This window comes from Lepidochelys kempii, chromosome 5 (assembly GCF_965140265.1).
Source record: "Lepidochelys kempii isolate rLepKem1 chromosome 5, rLepKem1.hap2, whole genome shotgun sequence".
NCBI classification, from domain to species: domain Eukaryota; kingdom Metazoa; phylum Chordata; order Testudines; family Cheloniidae; genus Lepidochelys; species Lepidochelys kempii.
Window position 1 is genome coordinate 129,063,111 of NC_133260.1, and position 20,559 is coordinate 129,083,669.

Below are 20,559 nucleotides of genomic sequence, written 5' to 3' on the forward strand. Positions count from 1 at the left end.
ATCCAATGACAGGTTTCAGAGTAGCAGCCGTGTTAGTCTGTATCCGCAAAAAGAAAAGGAGTACTTGTGGCACCTTGGAGACTAACAAATTTATTTGAGCATAAGCTTTCTGTAGCTCATGAAAGCTTATGCTCAAATAAATTTGTTAGTCTCCAAGGTGCCACAAGTACTCCTTTTCTTCTTAATCCAATGTATTGCTACGGTTGACTGTGCAGCCCCTCTGGTTTATAAACTTCACTTTCAGAATTCGGCTCTGCCCGTAATGGAGTACGTAACCATAACAATTCCAGAGTGTTCTAATAGACAAACCTCCTTCCAAGCTGAATGCTTCCATGTCTAGTGTCCACTTGAAAACAGCTTTTCCGCCACTTTCACAGGTGGGAGAGTGGGGGAAAATAAACAATTTTCCCCTTTAAAATAATAGTCTTGACCACCTGTCAACAGTCTAGTGCCTGAGCAGATAGACTAGAAATGTTAAAGTTGACAGGCAAGTTGTGGTGATCTCTTTTATTGGACCAGCTTCTGATGGTGAGAGAGACCAGCTTTCGAGCCACGCAGATCTCTTCTTCAGACCCAATAAAAGATATTACCTCACTCACTTTGTCTCTCTAATAGCCTGGGACCGACACAGCTACAACAACACTGCACACAAATCTGACAGGGACATACGTGCTTGTGCTCTGTCTTACAGAGCAGAGGTTCTCAAACTGGGGGGCAGGCCCTCCTGGGGGGGCACAGAATGTATTCGAGGGGAGGGGGAGCGTGAGAAGCTTTAGGGGGAAAAAACCTTACTGCACACATTTAACCCACAGCAATGAATAATTAGCAAAGCTGACTCCCCCAGCCATACCAGGGCCTTAGATGGTGCTGTGCATTTTGATGGATTTCTGTTAAGCTTGCATAGCATTATACAAAATCGTTGCCATCTGTACGTTAATCCGTTTGCTATGATGCGGTGTGCATATTTATTTGTAAACAAATGGACCATAATCGCAATTTTGATTTTGTTCTTATTACAATGAATCGTTGGTTCTGTTTGAATCAGTGCTTCACTGTTTTTAATATTTAGTGAGAGCTGCATGTTGATTTTTTTTAATCAATATATGTACTTGTGGGGGCAATAAACAACTACAGACACAAAGAAGGGGGGCCTAATCAAATAAGTTTGAGAACCACTGTTCAGAATACCATACATGACACTTTGCTTCCTCACTTTGCATGAAATGGGATTCCTGTTGTTACAGGGAGCTGGAAGTTCTCTTCACATCTTAGAGCAAGAAACAGAAGCAATGGAACAAATTCAGAAGCTGTTCCCAAATTTCACCTCGGTTCCTATATACAATGATGAAGCAGACCCACTGGTTGGATGGTCAGTTCCACAAACGTGGAGAGCTGATGTGACCTATGCAGCCATGGTGGTGAAGGTAACTCAATGCTCACTTAGTGTCTTCACCTAATAAGCTAATCTGCAGAGCAAGTGTGTTGCCAAAAGAACGTTTTATTAGGTTTCTGGATGGACTTCAGGAAAAAATTACAAGCCAAATCCTGAAGTTTGAATGCTCTCACACCAGGGTGTCAGGTGCTTTAACTTCACAGCTTTAGTTAATTCATCTTCCCGTTCCCAAGTGTCTCTGAAGAAAACAGCCCTATGAAAACTCCTCCTATGAGAACTGGAGAATGTGCGGGGGACACTGTTACCGTGAATCCTACTGCATGATTGGCTAAACTCACTTTCCCTCATTCCCTGTAATAGGCTCGCCACTATCTTCTTGCGGTGCATTATACACCTGCAACTGTACAAAATCATCCTTTCCCAGAAAGCCCTAAGCACCATTAACATCCTCCTTGACTGCTTAATGCAGTAGTTCTTGGGCTTTGGGTGAGGTCTCTGCACAGAGGGCTGACATGACCTCATTATTACTGCCCGCACCAAGGGTCAGACCATGCAATGGGCATATGGCCCTTAGTTAGGGGGGCAGTGCAGAGCTAGGTAACCATGGAGGCAACTGCAATGCTGGGGAAGAGACCACCTCCTCCTGGGAGCATGCCAGTTATACCAACCTGTGAATGTTCCCTGTGGTAACTGCTGAACCATACCCTCACATTTGGAGAGGAGATATGAGCAACTTGATGGATCTTTCTAAGTCCCTGCAAAGCCCATGGGAGTATTGACCCAAAAAATTGACTGGGTTTGCACACTTGGATGTGCACAAACCTCTAAGTGTGAGCTGGCACATCTCATTTCTCAAATACTTCCTGTCTGTGGTATGCTTGTGATGGACAGAGACAAGCTTTCAGGCTAACACAGAGCCCTTCTTCTGGTCTGGGAAAGGTTATTTAGCGTAAGTAGTTAACACCTTTCAATCTGTTCCACCTTGTATTTAGCAGTGTCACTGAGTACCTTGCCCAGACCTGAAGAAGAGCTCTGTGTAAACTCGAAAGTTCATCTCTGTCACCAACAGAAGCTGGGCCACTAAAAGATATTATCGTGTCTCTCTAATATCCTGGGACCAACACGGCTATGGCTACACTGTATACTTGTGATAGCTTTATCACTGCTTATGTCGTACCAATTTTTGCTGACTCTTTAAAGAAAGTGAATCCCCTCTCAGCCTCTTCACAGGCTCCTTATTATTGCCTTGCAAAAAGTGTAAACATTTGGGAGATTTGACTGCAGAACCCTTCACATTTCTGCTCTGGCCTACACTTTTGATCTGTCTCCTTGTTGCATTGGTCGCCATTTTACAGAGAAATAAAAGGGGCGTGCCCAAGGTCACTCAGCAAGGAATTGGAACCGGGCCAAAGTCTGCACTTTGTTATGCCCATGTAAATCCAAAGCAATTCCACCAAGATCAGTGGAGTTATTTCATACTGTTTGGGTGTAAGCCCAGAGTGCTAGTCCAATACTTGGACCATAAGGCTACCTCTTGTATTGCAATTAATAGTATACGTGGTCCATTAATGAGTGATCCTAATCACTGTCCCAATTATTATAATTGGTGAAACGGTAAGGGCAAAATGCTGCTAACTTCTTATACATGCAGTACAATGAGGTCACTAATGAAACATTATTTTGACAGAAAATGCAGAAATCACATCTCTAGTGACAGCTCTTTACATAAGTACTCTAATAATTCCATCCTCTGGACACTTAAGACAACTTCCTGAGGAAGTGTGTGTCAACCTTCACTATTAATAAAAGAGTTTCTCAGGGATGGTGTGAAGTCTCCAGATTTTCCGAAAGGACTGCTACGGAACTCTCTTCAGAAATCTAGTAGAGCTATCTCCATTGTCTGTAATTCCAGTGTCCAGCTAACATGGCTTGAGCCCCTTCACCTCCTGCTTACACAGCATGTCTAGAACTCTTCCTTTGTGAAACGCTTGGCATTCTCACAGAGAGCCCGCTGCTCCCTGTGCATTCTCACAGGTAGGGTTAATCCTTCACATCTGAGTCAATGCACTGCCACAATCCTACTGATGCCCTAATTTTTTTAGCCAACCTGAGAGCTTATCTGAACTAAAGCCACTCTGAGATGATCTTCATGAATTTTGAAGCCAAAATGTTGTATGCTTTTGCTTTCATTGCATATACAGCTCTTCATCCTGCACACACATGTGGCAGCATAGGGGTGAAACTACACCTCTACCCTGATATAACGCTGTCCTCAGGAGCCAAAAAATCTTACCACGTTATAGGTGAAATCGCGTTATATCGAACTTGCTTTGATCCCCCGGAGCGTGCAGCCCTGCCCCCCCCCCCGAGCGCTGCTTTACCGCGTTATATCCGAATTTGTGTTATATCGGGTCGCGTTATATCGGGGTAGAGATGTAGTTCTGTAGCTTCACTACAATATCCAAATGAAGCTAGGATGCTCTACTCCACTGTTTTCAGCGGGTAAACGAATGCACGGAAATGAGTTAAAGTGGTCCCCGACAGAACCAGCCCATCATGTAGAACTGCCGCAGGATCATGTATGCTGAATATGCAGTTCAACAGAAACAAGACTGTTGGTTTTAAAATAGGAATCTATTCGTTAGAGTGTTGGCAAGAAGTGGTTTTTCCCCAGCATGATGGCCAGTTTTTCGCTTTACAGGTAATCATCCAACATCAAAATCTGCTCATTTCCAAAACCAACAACACTATCAACTACACTTTACTGAGTAATGACAATGCTTTCATGAACTATCATCCCCATTACTTCACCCAGAGAACACTGACTGCCCGATTTCAGATGAACAACACAAAGCCACCTCATGTCCAGATGGTGAGGAAGCCTGTGCTCACTGTAATGGGATTGCTGGCACTGCTAGGTATGGTAAATATTTGTTTTAAGTCGCTAAATGCCAATCCCCAGTCACGTGCAAGTTACATGCTTAAAATCTATCAACAAGTCATCTACTCCATCTTCCTGCGAAAGCAGGGTTATTCCCTCCTCCACATTTACTAGCAATTTGTCCAGTCCAGTTGTATGTGTCACAAGGAATGGTGCTTCCACCCCTCTCCCTGGGAGATTAACAGTCTTGGTGTCAGGCTGTTTTCCTGACAGTCTGTTATCCCTCTAAATTGATCCTATTGCTTCTGTTTATACCCCATATGCCACCTCGGTCAGTACCTTTCCTTTTACCTTTTGTGGACTGGTATCCCCCTGGGCCAGGTCCATTCAAGCTATATTTCTCTTTAATAAGCTCTCCGGCCTCTCAGTTCTTCTGAGCTCCTGCCAAGGTGTTAATCTAGGCCCTGATTCTCTTAGATACACGCTTAAGTCTTATTGACTTAAAACTATTATTAGGCATGTAGTACCTAAAGGCCAAACAGGTTGGCAGACCACCGAGGTGCTGTACAGACACAGTAAATGAGATTTATGCACATGTTGCAGTGCTTTGCAGAACCAGGGCTGTATTTCCAGAGCTGAACACCATGGGCAGTTTCAGTTATGCCAAGGTAAATCCAGTGACTTCACCAGTGCTACTTCAAATTCATGCTGGTATCACCAAGTAATCTACAGCTCAGCCCGCATATAGACAGTTATGAGTTTCACCTCGTCCCAGGTCTACAGCTGGGCTAGTTACCTTTTGTGACAAAAATATATTTTTACTTTCAGGGGAAAACCAAGTTTTTGCAGATATTATCAGCAAAGACGAAAGTGCCGACACCGACACTGTTGGTGTACTAGCCACCGCGCACACTCCTGCTGAGCTACAGCCGTCAGACAGCTGGCAGGCCACCACGCTGATCTACGCTAGTGATGATAACCAGACATCCTCTAACATCAGTGCTGTAACAGTGAACATTACCCATTTCCCCAGGCATGCAGGTAAACGGGCTGTGTGTGGGGATTTGTGTACTGGAGCCCCAGGAAAACGTTCACGTTAAACATTTCCAAAGTGTTCATTTCATAACTGAGGTCACAGCTAGAATTTGTATATTACCAAGCAAATTCCATTTGTGACTAGAAATCTCTCCTTACCTGGCAGCCCCAGATTTTCTGGGGTCTGGGAGCACTGTATTAGGAAAGATTGTGGATCCTGATCCCAGAGTTGGACCTGCCTCCGGTCTTTAAGGGATACTGTGAATTCTACCCTTTCAGAAACTATTCAGCCCAGCTGCCCCTGAGCCAGGTCTTGCTGAGCAAAGAGTTCCCTCCGGGATTGATCACGATGTAATCTAGATATTGAACATTGCACACTGTATAGGATTTGCTGGTGTTGTCTTCAACAGTTGCTACTAGGGTTCAGCACCTGTGAAAGTCAGGACACTTCTATTTAGGAGCCTAGATAGGAATTTAAAAGCATAACATTAAGGACCAAGGCTTGAAAATATTTAGTCTTAAGCACTTGTGAACATTTTACTCCGAGTCTCATTGACTTTCAGTGAGATTCAGGCTCTGAAGTCACTTTTGAAAATTGGGCTTTGGCTCTTAAGTCATTTAAGCACTTTTGAAAGTCTTACCCTTCGTTTTTGAACCCAGATCAGGAGCTTTACATGTTTCCTTTGTGTTTCCAAAGATCTTGTGTATGTGACATACTACCTGGACAACAACCTAACCAATCCCTATTTGGAGTGGAAGAAAGTAGGAAGCCCTGATTTTCCTTCTGTAAAGCAATTCCAACAAATAAGAGATGCCGAGGTATGATGCATATGTGGTAAAAATTGTCAGTGTCAACACACTGTTCATGAACTGGTGACATTATGGCTAAGGAGCCTGATGACTGGTTTATGTTCTGGAGTAGTATTTCTCAAACTGGGGTCCATGGAACTGGGGGTCCCCAAGGGTACTCCAGGGGGTCCGCGGGCTGCACTGATCAACTCCTCCCTTCCCCTCCCTCCATCAACTCCTCCCCTTCTTTCCCAGCACCTCCTGCACGCTGGAAGATTATAGATGCTAAAAGTCCAGCAGCACAGCGCGGCTCAGGCAGGTTACCTGCCTGCCCTGGCTCCACGCTGCTCCTGGAAGCAGCCAGTATGTCCCTGCACCCCTGGTGGGGGCGGGGGTGGCAGGGGGTCTCCACATGCTTCCCTCGCCCAGAGCGCTGACTCCACAGCTCCCATTGGCCTGCGGGCAGGGGCAGCGCACGGTGATCCCCTGCTCCCCCACACACACACCTAGGAGCCGTTGCTTTCAGAAGCCATCCAAGGTAAGCGCCACCCGGCAGGAACCCACACTCCAACCCCCTGCCCTATCCCAGAACCCACAACCCGCACCCAAACTCCATCCCAGAACCTGCACCCCCTCCTGCACCCTAACCCCGTGCCCCAGCCTGGTGAAAGTGAGTGAGGGTGGGGGAGAGCGAGTGATGGGGGGAGGGGAGGATGGAGTGAGTGGGAGGCGGAAAGAGGTGGGGCAGGGGTGGGGTCTTGGGGAAAGGGGTGGAGTGGGGGGCGGAGCCTGGGGCTGAACAGGGGGTTTGGGGGTCCCAAAAATTTTTTAAATCAAAATGGGGGTCCTCAGGTTGCTAAAGTTTGAGAACCACAGTTCTGGAGGATTATTTAGATACTAAGTTTAGCATGGACTGAGTCATGTGGTTATCACCTCTTTCCTCCTTGATTACCATGATAAGCCTAGACAGGTAGCTGCATTACAGCTTGCTCGAAAGCTTTTCAGACTGCTAAGGGACTGCAGAGATGAGTGGGAACCCTCTTGTTTGTGTCTGCTCTTCGCTGTTTACATTAGATTTTAAATCTAAGTCCATAGTAGTACTGACCAGGGGAAAAATAAAATGTAGGACAAGTCTCAGACAGGTGGCAGTTAGCATGTGCAGCCCTCCAACCACCAGAGATGGGCAATTCAAACACATTTGGCATTGTAGCAGCTTTTACTAAACATTCAGCCTACATATGCCAAAAGGACAGAATGCAGATCACCAAGCTGCCTTACCGATTGTCCCACAGTTTAAGAAGTGACTGCCCTGCCTTGGTCAAGCAGTAACAGATGTTTAAAGCAAGTAATCTCCTCTCTCATTCCTCTGAAAATAAATCCAAACCAGAAAGTGAATGTGACATTTTGGGTGACATCCTGGCACCATTGGAGCCAGTGGCAACTCTCATTGACTTTAATACGGACTGGGTTTCACCTTTGTGGTTTTTTAATGCCCTATTACAGAGTTTCTCAAGTTTCTGGAGCTGGTAATAATTTACAGATTAAAGAATATCTGCAAACCCTCCCTCAAGACTTCTGATCCCTAACCATGACCAGGCCAAAGGCATGTAACTACCATGCTCTAACTAGCAACTAATTATACAAAATTCATGAAAGAGAAGCATTGTACTTAGTACAATGGAGAAACCTGTCTGGCTGCTGGAAGACAGTGCAGACTGGATTGGCTAAAAAGATTTAAGGAATCTTGATTAACAATCTATGGCAATTCTACACTTATCGCCACCATCTGAGAAACTTGACTAGCTGAACTACAAGGAGAAAAGTGGGATGAGACCTTACACCTTAGTCATCCTCCTCCTTCAGAGCTATCCAAAGCTGGCTGAGGCCCTGGCATGAATCTTGCTGCCAAGTTGCTGCCCCTCTTTCTGAGTGGGAGATCAGGGAAGCACACCTAGGTCTGAAATTCCCTCCAAATGCTGAGTTATCAGCTGCTCAGTTTCTTCAGTAGAGTCTGAAACAAGAGGAAACAACTCCATTTGGTTATCAGCTTCCAGGTGTTTTCTACAATGAGTGCTTCTGCCTTGCTATGCATGGACAGAACATGGATATTCCCGGCTGGACAGACGAGTGAAGCTCAATGAAGTGCCCATGTACATCAGTAACTTAAACTAAGTGCCGCACCAAAGATGAATTGGTGAAGGCATCAGCAAAGGGAGAATGCTGATCACACAGGAAAACCTGCACCTCTGTCCTTAAAATCAAGAGGAGAACGGGAACTTTGCCTCATGAAAGCTACCTCGCAGTGTGAGAGGAGCTACTGGTGGTGGGAAACTAGGGCTTAGCAGGGCAATAGAAAAGCTCTACATTTACTGGACAGCTTTCCAGGAAGGTCAGTAGTTCAGAGCTTGATGAAGGACCGGTGCAGGTTTGCAGGCCCACAGCATATGAAAGTGTGAGGCAGTCGGTATGATGTTTAGGATCCATATGATCAGGTTGCTTTTAACTGTCATCAGCTGGGCTCTGTCCCCACAGATTGCAATACGCCACTCCCACTGAAAGCAGAGATCTGCGGCTGCTTCCCGGAAGGTCTCAAATAAGCACTCTATGTGTCCTGGGCCAGCTTTACCAAGGAGCTAGTGGAAGAGAGCTGACTGGCCACAGTAGGAACTAGACAGAAAAGCCCCACGCGGAGAGGTAGAGAGAACCCTTCCATAACAAAACCAACATCTTGTGCTGGATACCAGCTGGGGTCAGATCCAGAGGGACAAAAATCAACATATTTTTCTCCCTCAGGGGGTCTGGAGCTGCCCTCGTTCACTGGGCATTTAAAGAGCTGGTGACTTAAATTCAGAGGAGTGGGGGACTGAGGACAGCTGGCCCCATCTGCCCACTGACTGTGTGAATGAACATTCTGTAGCCCGCACTTTCCTTCCCCTCAGGAAAAGCCTGCTAGCTTCCTTCTGCACTCTCAGGTGTAGGGGCTAAGTTAAGGGTGATGTGGGACAATGCATCTCCCCCTTCTTAGTCCAAAGTAGATAGGAACTTCCCATGGTTTGGGTATCCAGCACTCTCCTGCCTCCTCCCCATCGCTCAGGCATCCATGAGATCCTTGCTCTGCCATCTCTCTGAAACCTGCTTTCTCCCACTTATTTCCTCCAGCTGCAGAGGACACCATCCAGGCTTGAATTACCTGGCAGATGTTGACGGGCAGAGCCAACTACAGGCTCTGTCTGCAGGCCGGACACTTAACTCATTCCTCCCCTGCCCAGTCAACAGCTTGTAAACACCCTCACTGGCACGAAAGGGTCTGACGCTGATTTCAAGCGAGTAGCTGTTCCTATAACTCAGTCATTTCCACTGCGCGGGGAAGGTGCCTCTTTTGCACACTGTGTGCACCTTGCACTGTGGTGAGCTTTGCAAAGATAGCTAATCAGAAAGGCGTTACTGGGTCATTACTCAAACTGGCATGCAAGTGGCCTTGGTTTTTGGGCTCCCTCCTTAAAACCGCAGACTACTTTCAGTGATGGATGTTTGGCTTCAAAGATCACAATGACTCTGCAGGCTTCGTACTCTGATGCAGCCCTTTGGAACAAACTGCACAAGGCACTCACAACACTAATAAACCATACATCATATGTGTCCATCCTAGTTCCACATTGGCATAGGAACAGCCTGACGCTGCCCTTTCCACCAGTCATCCCGCAACCAGAACTGAGCTCCAGCGAAGACCAAACAACGGCCAGTCCATGCAAGGCTCAGCCGTACTCTCAGCTTGGCCAACTGGTCCGCTGCTCCAGTCCTGCAGTGGGGTTCGTGCATGGCTTCTTGCACTTCATGTCAGCCTAAGGGCTCTTTAGGGGACTTGTCCTATATCAGGCACACACACACACGGAAAGAAGTCTAATACTCTTAGCCGTCTGCTGTACCCATTCACATGCTGCACTAATCTACACAGAACGGAGGTCCCAGGAATGTGCTGGCCATGTGGAACACATTACAAGGCTCTTGCCTGTCCTTTTTTTCCTGTTTTCAACATTACCAAATTTGGAAACCTTGGCATATTGTATGACCTTCTTTGACCCCCTCCCCGAGGTCACAACCTACATTTTGGGTATCTGGGTCCTAACTAATTAGTCAGGCAAACAGGCCCTACAATCACTGAACAGTTAGATAAAGTAGAGGAATAGATATTAGTCTCCTGTTTCACTGAGAAATGCTGCAAGTTATGATCTAGCAGGCTGCAAACTTTTAAAATGCCATTAAAAGTGGCCGTGCTAATTTAGAGGTACAGCAACGTTACACTGCAGAATCAGTGGAGCTATAAAATGACTGTAGAAAGAATGGTGAATATTGATTTCTTTACAAACCGCCTCCATTCGGCTTCGGTTTTGCAGGACCCAGTGGTGACCGGACCATTCCCATTTCCTGGGGATGGCCACTTGATCTTGAAACAGGAACTCCCACTTCCATCAGTCTTCCTCATCCATGTCTGTGCAAGACCTCACTCTGTTCCCAATCAAGTATGTACCATGATTCAGTGTCAGCGGGCTGAGTTTGTCACTGTTCCTGTACAGCCTGGTTGAATTCTATGGGCATGTCTACACTGCAAGGATCTGGCCTGTGCCAGCTGATTTGGGCTTATGGGGCTCAGGCAAAGGGGTTGTTTAACTGCAGTGTAGACATTCGGGCTCAGGCTGGAGCCTGGGCTCTAGGACCCTGCGTGGGGGGAAGTCCCAGATCTTGGGCTGCGGCCTAAGCCCAAACAGCTGCACTGCAATTAAACAGCCCCATAGCCCAAGTCAGCTGGCACGGGCCAGCCACAGGTGTGTAATCGCAGTATAGACATACCCTATTGAGCTATCAGACTTCAGTTAATGAAGGCAGCAATGCCTCAGTCGGCTCATTGTTATAAGGTAGCATAGGAGAATTATTTAAGCAAGGAGCCAAATTTTCCCGTGACAAAGCGATTCCATGCCTCACATTCCAGGATAAACATCCCCACAGCAGGTGGTGTGGGCAACCAGCTGAGCTAAAAATCAAACCTACCCATTGCTGGAAAAAATCATTAATGAAATGATGGGAAGTACAGCATTTCCTAGTCTTGAAAATGGGGCCGAGGCTTTAAAGCTTAAAAGCCAAGCATTAAAAATAACATTTTAGCTAAGCTGTTTAGATGTTTTATAATCACACATAAGACGCAGTCGTAGCTGTGATGACACCCGTTAGGCATGTCCTGTGAGGTGCTGAGTACCCTTAACTGCCAGGGATACATATGGGGAGTTGAGAGCATTGGGCTACAGAACTGTAGGGCCAAGAAGTTGGAGAAAAAGGATCTAAAACTGAGTCTAAATCCAGATTGAGGCATCAAAATAAGTGGAATGATTTTTCCCCAAGGTTCCCACAGAAATCAAAGGGAGCTCCTTGGTGCTCACTACTTGGGAAAACCAGGCTACTTCATTTGAAGTCCATATTGAGGCACCGAAGTTTTAGCTACCCATTTACTTCAAAGTAGTTAAGCCAAGACTACGTATTAAAGGGGTTAAATATGATCCGATGCTGCTGCATCATCAGTGTGTTATCGTAGCAACACACTTCTTCCCTCTATATTAATGTGGGCCTCTCTCTGCTCTCAGGTGGCGGGCGTTCACTTGATCCCTCTGACAAAGGGGCAGGTTGCAGTACTTTGGGACGATGACTGTGTGGCTTCAAGGTAGGTGCGTTTGGAAGACCGAGGTAGAAGTAAGACCAGGACACAGATGTAATCTTATCAGGCCTAGGCATAAAATGGCTAAGCCCTGTTTACTCTCTCCGCAAAATGCTAGGCAGTATCCCTGGCACTTTGTCGATTTTTTTCCAAAGCACAGTAGCTTTAATCACCAAAACGATTGTTAGAACCCGTGTGTGATATCATGGGAGGAACTCTTGAGCAGGTTCTTGGCTACTCTGCCTGTTCAGCGTGAGCCGAGCTTGGAGCCTCACTAACACACAACGGCAATTCAGAGTGTCTTGCACCCCTGGAGGAGATAGGAGGCTCCACAAAAGCCCCTGTACTAAAAGATGCTGCTTTATCCAGTCCTGTGCAAGTTGCCTCTGCCAGATGTGAGTAACGAGGAATGCGGAGATAAAGGGCGAGGATTGTGTCCAGGTCAGAAGACGTAGCAGACATGCTACCCCAGAAACAAACCTATCTAGACTAATGTGCAGATTGGGAACACAGGACAGCCAACTCAGTGCATCCTTTGGAGTTGGTTAGTTCACCTCACTAAATGCTGGCTTTCCTGCATATGGGGCCTACGCCTGTGAGATGCTGAATATCTCCCCTGGGGTGCTTAGCCTTGTCTCTCCCCCTGGCATCTGGGGAAGCTGAAGGGGCTCACCAGTTTGTCAAAGGCTCTCAACACCTCGCAGATCGGTCAGTCCTGGTGCTCTGTTGTGGCCTTTTCAAGCCATGACCTCTGCTCCTTGTGTTTGGAGGGTCTGCTGCAGCACAGGACTTCCCTGGCCAGTTGTGTGCAACCCCAAGCATTTCTCTTCCTCACCCTCCTGCACAGACATGACAGGGAGGTATGGCCATCCCGTGGTCACCAGCAGCCAGTTGAGATGTTTGGTTTCAGAGTAACAGCCGTGTTAGTCCGTATTCGCAAAAAGAAAAGGAGTACTTTAGGCACCTTAGAGACTAACCAATTTATTTGAGCATAAGCTTTCGTGAGCTATAGCTCACTTCATCGGATGCATACTGTGGAAAGTGTAGAAGATCTTTTTATACACACAAAGCATGAAAAAACACCTGCGGAAGTGAAGAAACAGATTGATAGAGCCAGAAGAGTTCCCAGAAGTCACCTACTACAGGACAGGCGTAACAAAGAAAATAACAGAACGCCACTAGCCGTCACCTTCAGCCCTCAACTAAAACCCCTCCAACGCATTATTAAGGATCTACAACCTATCCTGAAGGATGACCCAACACTCTCACAAATCTTGGGAGACAGGCCAGTCCTTGCCTACAGACAGCCCCCCAACCTGAAGCAAATACTCACCAGCAACCACATACCACACAACAGAACCACTAACCCAGGAACCTATCCTTGCAACAAAGCCCGTTGCCAACTGTGCCCACATATCTATTCAGGGGACACCATCACAGGGCCTAACAACATCAGCCACACTATCAGAGGCTCATTCACCTGCACATCCACCAATGTGATATATGCCATCATGTGCCAGCAATGCCCCTCTGTGCCATGTACATTGGTCAAACTGGACAGTCTCTACGTAAAAGAATAAATGGACACAAATCAGATGTCAAGAACTATAACATTCATAAACCAGTCGGAGAACACTTTAATCTCTCTGGTCACGTGATTACAGACATGAAAGTTGCAATATTACAACAAAAAAACTTCAGAACCAGACTCCAGCGAGAGATTGTTGAATTGGAATTCATTTGCAAATTGGATACAATTAACTTAGGCTTGAATAGAGACTGGGAGTGGCTAAGTCATTATGCAAGGTAACCTATTTCCCCTTGTTTTTTCCTACCCCCCCCCCCCGACGTTCTTGTTAAACCCTGGATTTGTGCTGGAAATGGCCCACCTTGATTATCAGACGCATTGTAAGGAGAGTGATCACTTTAGATAAGCTATTACCAGCAGGAGAGTGGGGTGGGGGGAGGTATTTTTTCATGCTTTGTGTGTATAAAAAGATCTTCTACACTTTCCACAGTATGTATCTGATGAAGTGGGCTGTAGCTCATGAAAGCTTATGCTCAAATAAATTGGTTAGTCTCTAAGGTGCCACAAGTACTCCTTTTCTTTTTGAGTGTTTGGTTTCTTTCCTAGATGTCTGAAAACATATGAAGTTGAGTTTTCACCGGACGGAAAAGCATACCGACGGATTAATGCCAGAGACACGATCTTCACTCTCTGGGTCTACAGTCCAGGTAAAGTCAGCATTCACACTCAGTTTAATTTGTCCCCTCAGCATTCCAACTCGGTTGAAAGTGTACTAAGTTATATTTGTCATTAAGTTTAAGGAATACAGAGCCAGGTGTGTTCAAAGTGCTTCATTGCCAAAAATAAGACCAGGTTCCTCTCCTGGGGATCATACCCTTAGGTCTAGAGGATGCAGCCCTTGTTGTGAGTAAGTCATGGTCACCATGGACAGTGCTTGCACATCTGTCCCTAAGCATACAATCCTGAGGTCCTTGCTCAGTTTTCACTGAAGCAAACTCCCACTGAAGTCAACAGTGGTTTGAACACTAGAAGCACCTCCATCCTTGGCCCCTGTGTTCCATTGCCACAGCACACAGGCAGGACCAACAGGGAAGGAAAGCTCACACCAGATGTTGCTGTACTGAGTTATCCACACAGTTATTCATAGTAATATTCCTGTCACTACGTGCCGTGTGTGGATGTGGTTCTTTACAGCGCCGGAGGATATGGTCCCTGCCCCGGGCGCTTACCCAGAACAGGCCTGATCCTGACTCTGCTATTGGCAATGGGAGTTTTGCCAGTGACTTCATCAGAAGCAGGGCAGAATCCCATTTTGGACAGGCCCCACAGATGACACCAGGGGCCAGATCAGCTGCTGTACTTCAGTTCAAGGTGTAGGTGTGTGATACTCTCTCAGGATGCCCAGGCCTGTGAGTCACCTTGTCCCCCACCTCCCATGTGAGGGAGTTTTGCTTGTGGAAGCTGGATGTCAGCTCCCGGACCCCTCCAACCACTTAAGCACTCTCCTCAGGGCTCTGCCAGCCCCTCCTTTGCTCTGCACCTTAGTAGGCCCCCAAGCCACTCCAAAAGCATCCCCTGTAACTTGCAGCTCGTGTTGCTGGACACACACAGTCATAACCGAGAGAATAATACACACTTGTTTGATTCAGCTGAGTATCAGCTGCAGCATAACAACACAGCACTGTAATCTAGTGATAGAGAAAACAAATCTGTGTTTCTTAACCAAGGGAAATCAGATCATGACCACGGGTAACCACAACAACAGGTTACAAATAACACAGAACTATCACCCTGTAGGGAGCCAGGGTGGCTTCTCTCTGAACCAGAGGGTAAAGAGCCACCCTCTCAGCCTGAATGGGCGGGGCCAGACCAAGCTTACGCCAGTCCCCGGAAGGGGAGGGGTAGGACAGGAAGTACAAGGACGGGGCCCTTTTCCCAGTGAGGAGAGCACCAGGGAGGGAGGGAGACACAGGCTGCTCCCTCGCGATCCTGCTGCCGACCCAGGGGAGGCCCTGGGCCAGGAGGAACCTGACCGGGAGGAAGGCCCGTGGTGACCAGGACTGCCAGCCGCTGAGTACCCGAAGGACCTGTAACCTGTAGCTGTAGCCCGGGCCAGCGTGAGTCCGACACAGAGGGGGAGCCGGATGAGCTGGAGGGACTGGAGAGAGCCGCTTGAGAGACTGGGGAGGAAGTAGCCCGGGGCAGAACTGCACCGTGGGGTGGGTGTGTTTGGTCAGCGGGCGCGGATGGCCCCCTGCTGACTGAGCGGCGGGACCTTCAGCCCCCGCCACTGTCAGGGCCCTGGGCTGGAACGCAGTGGAGTTGGGAGGGCCTGCGTTCCCCGACCCCGGCCAGCCCGCCTTGGGTAGCAGAACTGTGTGCTACAAACCCGTGCCGGCGCTCCCCCCGCCCGAGGGGCGCGCCGCAGGCTCGGGCCGGCCCTCCCCCCGCCCGAGGGGCGCGCCGCAGGCTCGGGCCGGCCCTCCCCCCGCCCGAGGGGCGCGCCGCAGGCTCGGGCCGGCCCTCCCCCCCCCGAGGGGCGCGCCGCAGGCTCGGGCCGGCCCTCCCCCCGCCCGAGGGGCGCGCCGCAGGCTCGGGCCGGCCCTCCCCCCCCCCGAGGGGCGCGCCGCAGGCTCGGGCCGGCCCTCCCCCGCCCGAGGGGCGCGCCGCAGGCTCGGGCCGGCACACCCCCGCCCGAGGGGCGCGCCGCAGGCTCGGGCCGGCACACCTTTCCCGCTAATTCCCCAGGGCCCGAAAGATGTGACTAAGGCCTGCCAGTGGGACCATAGCTCTCCATCGCCCCCTAGGGGCTTGGAGGACCGATTGAAACCTGTCACAAGTGGTGGAGAATCTGGGCAGGCGATCCCTATCCCTGCAGAAAGGGGTTAGTGCGAGGGGGCTTCTGAAGCTCCCCTACTGGAAAGATGGAGATGGAAAGGCTTATCAAGTTCCTGGCTGAGAGCCAGCAATAGCAGCAGCACCAACTCATACAGCAGCTGGGGGCCCACCAGCAGCAGTTGCTTCAAACCCTGGGAGTCCAGCACCATGAACAACAAACCCAATGCTTCCAGCAGCTTGCAACTCGGTGGCCGGGCCATGGTGGGGCTCAACTGGAGAGGGCAGCCTCCCCGACCCCTCCCGCCCCACCGATCCGTCTGGCCAAGATGGGGCCTGAGGATGACCCGAAGGCCTATCTGGTGACCTTTGAGCGGGTTGCCTCAGTGGCTGGTTGGGCACCTGACCAATGGGTGACCCTCCTCGCCCCATATCTGATGGGGCTGGCCCAGAAGGCTTACTGTGGGCTCCCAGATGATGAGGCCCGCATTTATGCTCAAGTGAAAACGACTATCTTGGATGCCTTCGACATTACCCCGGAGACTTTTCAGCAACGGTTTTGGGAAAAGGTCTACCCGCCGGGCGCCAGACCCCGGGCCGTGGCCCAGGAACTGAAGGACACAGGTACTCGATGGCTCCAACCCGAGCGTCGAACTGCAGCTGAGGTGACTGAACAGGTCATCCTCGAACAATTCGTGCACATCTTCCAGCCCCAGGGGAGGGCTTAGGTGTTGTGGCACTGGCCACAAAGTCTGAGCATGGCCATCGCACTTACGGAGGACTTTCTCGAGGCAGAGGCCCTGATAGGACCGGCCGCCTGCCCCCCAAACCCTGGACCCAATGCACAGAAACTTGAAAGGAGGGGCCCACTTCCCAAACCAACGCAGCCCACCATACCCAACGACCAGATGGTGGCAGGACCGAGTTTTCCTGACGCCCCAAACCCACACCACTCTCCGGCCCTGGACGCTTAACCTGACCACCGGGCCCCAGCCAACTCTGCAGCCCCACTGGTGCCCCCACGCAGCCGGCGCGCCCAGAGGTAGGACCTTGTTTCCGATGTGGCGAGTACAGTCATCTGCAACGGGACTGTCCTGCGATGGACTGCAACTTTGGCCTGGTGTGCACCGGGGAGCGACGGGCCCGTCCGCTCTCCGTGGCCAAACTGACAGCTCCCATGGAAGTTGCTGGGGTCCCCGTGGTGGGTCTAGTCGATTCGGGCTGTGGGCAGACCCTTGTCCACCAGGCGCTCTTCTCGGACACCAAGCGGACCATTGGGGAAGTACGGATTCAGTGCATCCATGGAGACGTAAAATCGTACCCCATGGTTCGGGTCCCCATCACGGTGAATGGAGCAACTCAGTTAATGAATGTGGCGGTGGCGTCATCCCTCGCCTATCCAGTGATCCTGGGCTGCGACTGGCCAGACTTCGCCGAGGTGCTCCAATCCCTACCCACCAAAGAGGCGTTCGAGGGAGCCCACCCTGAGACGAAGACAGGACCTGACTCGAGCTCCAACCCTGGAGCTGACCCAGGTCCCACCCCCGGGCAGGATGGCCTGGAAATGGCTGGTCCCCCTCCTGACCTGGTGGACTTTAGCTGGGATCAAATGCTCCGGTTTGCCTATGAGCAGCTGGCCCGGGTGGATGGTGAGGTCGTGGACGCGGCGCACCACCCAATGGCCCAGGTTTGAACTCAACCACGAGCGGCTCTACCGCCTTGACCGAGACCCCCAGACCCAAGAGGTCCGGACCCAACTCGCGGTCCCCCGGATGCATCGTCGGGCAGTCCTGAAGCTTGCACATGACATCCCAGCTGCCGGCCATTTAGGGCAGGAAAAAACTGTGGCCAGGGTCCTGGCCAGGTTCTTCTGGCCCGGCGTCCACCGTGAGGTGAAGGATTACTGTGCGTCATGCCCGGACTGCCAACATGCAGCCCCGGCAGGGGTACGGAAGGCCCCCCTGGTCCCGTTACCAGTCATAAGTGTACCATTTGAGCGGGTAGCAATGGACCTGGTCGGGCCTTTTCCAAAAAGTAAGGCAGGCCATCAATACATCCTCGTCCTGATGGACTACGCCACCCGCTTCCCCGAGGCCGTCCCCTTAAGAAGTATCACCACCTGCACTATCGCTGCGGAGCTCGTGAAGATCTTCGCAAGGGTGGGCCTCTCACGGGAGATACTCACTGATCAAGGGACCAACTTCACGTCTAAGCTGTTCTGTCAGGTATGTGCCCTATTGGGGATTAAGAAATTGCAGACCTCGGTCTACCATCCCCAGACTGACGGATTGGTCGAACGGTTTAACCGGACCCTGAAGGGAATATTGCGGCGTTTCCCCACCCAGGACCTCCACCAGTGGGACCAGCTGCTCCCTCCTTTACTACTGGCAATTCGAGAAGTCCCACAGGCGTCCACGAAGTTCTCCCCGTTCGAGCTCCTCTATGGGCGGCGATCCCGTGGGGTGTTGGACCTCTTGAGGGAGACTTGGGAACACAACTGTCCGCAACACAGGGTCTCTTGCAATACGTCTTACAACTGCAGGGGCGGCTGGCGTGGGCGGGCGAGCTCGCGAGAGAGAACTTAAACACAGCCCAAAGAGCCCAGGAGCAGCTGTCTTGCAGGAGCAGGATATGGGTCTCTGATTTTCTGCTGTGATTGAAGTTAGACCATCTTGGGAGCTGCTGTTTACTTGGCAAAGGCTCTCGGAGAGATAGCCAGAGCACACTGCCCCGCCCTGGGCGTGGGAGCCAGCCATGCCCGCTCTAAACCTGCTATAGACCCACTTACGCTGGGGGTGTTCTCCCAGCCAAACGTCCTATTTTTATGCTACACAGGGGCCGTGACCAGAGCAGCGCAGGTGATGGATTCTGACCCTGGACAGTCAAGTGGTGCAATCCCACCGTGATTTTTTTTCACAAAAGTGTCTTACAGCCGTGATTCTGCCCTTCCACCAAACAGCAAGCCAAAGCTTTTCCCTCCCCACGGAGTCTGAACAACCAGCTGGAAAACTGGGTGTGGGTTCAGGTCTACGTGTGCTGCCGGTGACTGGCAGAGGGCTGAACACAACATAGCCTCAGCCTTCCCATGGCTAAATGTGAGACCACATGCAGCCCTAATGACATCAGGGCTGCTCCCTGCAAATCAGGGAACATGGCTGTTGAAGTCAACAAGCATTTGTCCAAAATAAGGGATAAGTGCTACAGCAGGGGTTCTCAAACTGGGGGTCAGGACCCCTCAGGGTGTCACAAGGTTATTACATGGGGAGGTCGCGAGCTGTCAGCCTCCACCCGAAACCCCACTTTGCCTCTAGCATTTATAATGGTGTTAAATATGTAAAGAAGTGTTTTTAATTTAAAAGGGGGTCGCACACAGAGGCTTGCTATGTGAAAGGGGTCATAAGTACAAAAGTCTGAGAACCCCTGTGCTACAGCGACTGACTTAGAGGAAGAAGCTGAAAACAATGCAGGATGAGTGTCTATAATACAGAGAGCTCCAGACCAAGTTTCTTGACTCAACTGCACATTCTTAGTTACGTTAATAAAAACTGATCAGGTTTGTATGGAATAGAGGAGAACTTGGCTTCTGAGTGATGTGCTCCAATGAGATACAGAGCCATCAACTGGAAACAGCACAACGTCATCTAGTACAACCAGTGGCATGCCACCTATGTATTCTATGCATGCATTGCGTGCCACAGGACTAGCTGTGCTTGTGGGATGATTCTCTCTAGCCCCCGGAACACGCATGCAAGTGGTCACACCTTTCATGCCCGTGTAGAATTGCATTCCTTGCTGAAAAAGGTCACAGCTCGCCACTGAGTACGACACACTAAAATCAGGTGCTTTTTCAAATACAAAAGGCTGTGTTAGTGCAGTGTTAAAGTTGCACAGATAAGCACAAAGAAAGGTAGTGTCTTAGTGAAGACCCCAAGGGCAATATGAACTGTTGCAAATAATGTTACCCACAGGATTTGTAGCTTAATCCAGTAAACTCTGTATTTCGACAGAAATAATTCCCCTCTGAACAGCCTAGCTACCTTTATGTTGCTGGAAGGTTGGCTTATGCCTTACCTGGTTTATCACTGCCATCTTTTTGCATTTAACTTTTCTCACGTTTTTTAAAGACAATCCACAGCTATTCACTTCATCCTGTGTAAAATCGGATCCTCCCACAGATCTGCCTTAGGATAGGACTTTGGAGTCGCTGGGGAGAGTACTACACATAACTTCCTCAGGATGATCAGTTACAGCTGGCAGTAGACCTGGCCAAGTACATGGGCTGGGAACAAAGGAGCCACACTTACCAAGTATGTAGAACTCCTGTTAGAAGCCAGCCCCCTGTCACATCCCCCACTCCATCCCACCAATGTGTCTCTCACAGGAATAGTGATGGT

At 49.7% G+C, this 20,559-nt stretch overlaps 1 protein-coding gene across 7 annotated transcripts in view; it reads left to right on the forward strand.

Moving 5' to 3' along the window:
- Positions 1–20,559, forward strand: part of IDUA (alpha-L-iduronidase) — a 105,409-nt gene that overhangs the window by 67,593 nt on the left and 17,257 nt on the right. For 4 of the 7 annotated variants that reach the window (XM_073345818.1, XM_073345814.1, XM_073345819.1 and 1 more), the window contains 7 exons: positions 1,245–1,424; positions 4,095–4,311; positions 5,103–5,315; positions 6,007–6,128; positions 10,493–10,618; positions 11,732–11,808; positions 13,937–14,037. In XM_073345818.1, the coding sequence (XP_073201919.1) occupies positions 1,245–1,424; positions 4,095–4,311; positions 5,103–5,315; positions 6,007–6,128; positions 10,493–10,618; positions 11,732–11,808; positions 13,937–14,037 (1,036 nt within the window). Of the gene's footprint in view, positions 1–1,244; positions 1,425–4,094; positions 4,312–5,102; positions 5,316–6,006; positions 6,129–10,492; positions 10,619–11,731; positions 11,809–13,936; positions 14,038–14,524; positions 15,814–20,289; positions 20,543–20,559 lie in introns of those variants that run through there. The other 3 variants (XR_012159156.1, XM_073345816.1, XM_073345817.1) reach the window with 3 other exon arrangements.